Below are 1,971 nucleotides of genomic sequence, written 5' to 3'. Positions count from 1 at the left end.
ATTTATTTAATTTGCTCATTTATTAACACAGAATTGTATAATTATATATTTCATATCAAAATAATATGAGAATAATTTATAAATTTTTTATATTGTTCCAGGCTTAATCGTGATGGATATGTATAGCTTCTAGATCTCTGATTATAACATCTCCAAGAATGCTGAATAATCGTACTACAATATTTAGATTTTTATGAAATAATAATATAATAAGTATTTGAGATTATGCTCAAATTCTTTATAGACTATGAGGTTATCATCCGGATTATGTTTATTTTGGATTATATATTTTTTTAATTTTATTCTTCATTTGGGATTATTTGATAGTTTAATTTTCTATTCTTAATCACAAAAATTATTTTACTACGCCACAAAAAACCAATTACAATATCAAGACACCCGTGCGCGGAGCGCAGGTAAGAAAAGCTAGTATTTATATAAAATAAGTACAACGGCTTTTCTAAACGAGCTCCTAAACTCAAATATTCACAACTTTCTGAATCAGGAACTTTTGAATTTTGGTAATGTTGACTGCTACATGAAAATTTATTATGCAATCATGAAGTTATAATATTCATATAAAATAAATACAACGGTTTTTTTCAAACGAACTCCTAAACTCAAATATAAGAATTGGGACACCTATATTATACTGGTGGTTATCCAAATCAGTTAATAAAATTATGAACTTGATTTAACAATTTTTTTAAACTGCATGCAAGCTATTCGTATCATTCAAACAAGAGGAAGAAAAAAACTGCTGAGTGTTGATGTACATTGTTGTATTCCGATAAAAATTACAAATTTCTATATCAACACTAAAAAAAACTTTTATTCAGCAAGCAAATTAGATACAATGTGACGTATTCGTTAGCGTGATAAAATAGCCTAGTGATACGTTTCGTGATTTCAATCAAGTCGGAGCAGTCGTCGTAAATCTTTCGTGGCCAAATCATCGACGAGCATTCGATCAGCTCCCTTTTTAAAAAACGACGGTACAGGCAATGCCCTCGGAGACGGCGACATTGTCGCAGTTGATCCGGAATATACATCCGCTAACCCGACCCGAACCGCCTCACATTTCTTCTCATTCTCTCTGATCGACATCAGCGATTCACCTCGCCGCAATATTCTCACATTTTCAGATGCAATCACGTTGTTTTTGCTGTTGATTTGTGCCTGTTTGTTCATCAAATCGCCGGAGCTCGCCGACCGTTTCGAGATCGCCGATTTCTCCGGCGATCGCTTCCTCTGCTCCGGCCAGCGACGATCAGGCTTCTCTGTCCTAATAAACGGCTTATTTACCGGAGGAACACGGTTTGTATATCCGGAAAAAGTTGTTTTCCGGCGATGAAAAGCCGCCGGAGGGACTCTGATCCGGTGAGTCAAACAATCCTGTGGTCTCAACACTTCCGTTCCCATTATGTCGATTACAATAAATAAGAAGACTTTGTTTATATATTGTCGTTACGAAACACTGTTTTTCGAAATCCTGATTCCGTCACGCTTGAATAAACACTGATGTTCAAACACGGATGTGTAAAAGAAAGAAAGAGGAAAGGGGATTAATATTGTTATTGTTTCTCCTCTTCCTCCCTCTTCTGGAAAAGAAGAATGAATCTAAAAGATTAAATTGAAAAATTAGACGCAACTAAAATTTAAATATGTATTGTGTTGTTGATGCTCTAGTTTGGGAATGGATGAATTAGGGGATGGTGAGAATATATATATACTTGTTTTTGGAGGGTATTTGTGGTTGGTCTATGACCTCTCAAATTTGAATTCAGATTGGAAAGAGAAATCATAATAGGCTTAGAATTTTCCTTCGTTCTCGACAGTTGCGGTTAAAATTTAAAATTTTAAAGTAGTTATAACTATGAACAATCCTTTTGTACTAGGATTTATTCGTCATGATAATGCATATCATCTGCATGGGCACGGGTGATGTTCGAAAAAGAACCATAAAACACC

General features: G+C 34.5%; 1 protein-coding gene across 1 annotated transcript; it reads right to left on the bottom strand.

Moving 5' to 3' along the window:
• Positions 1-909: 909 nt before the first annotated feature.
• Positions 910-1,422, bottom strand: LOC108201624 (uncharacterized). The gene has a single exon (XM_017369912.1). The coding sequence runs from the start codon at positions 1,420-1,422 to the stop codon at positions 910-912; it is 513 nt and encodes a 170-aa protein (XP_017225401.1).
• Positions 1,423-1,971: the final 549 nt, after the last annotated feature.

This window comes from Daucus carota, chromosome 9 (genome assembly GCF_001625215.2).
Source record: "Daucus carota subsp. sativus chromosome 9, DH1 v3.0, whole genome shotgun sequence".
In the NCBI taxonomy this organism is placed as follows: Eukaryota; Viridiplantae; Streptophyta; class Magnoliopsida; order Apiales; family Apiaceae; genus Daucus; species Daucus carota.
This window is presented reverse-complemented; position numbering and strand designations above follow the sequence as displayed.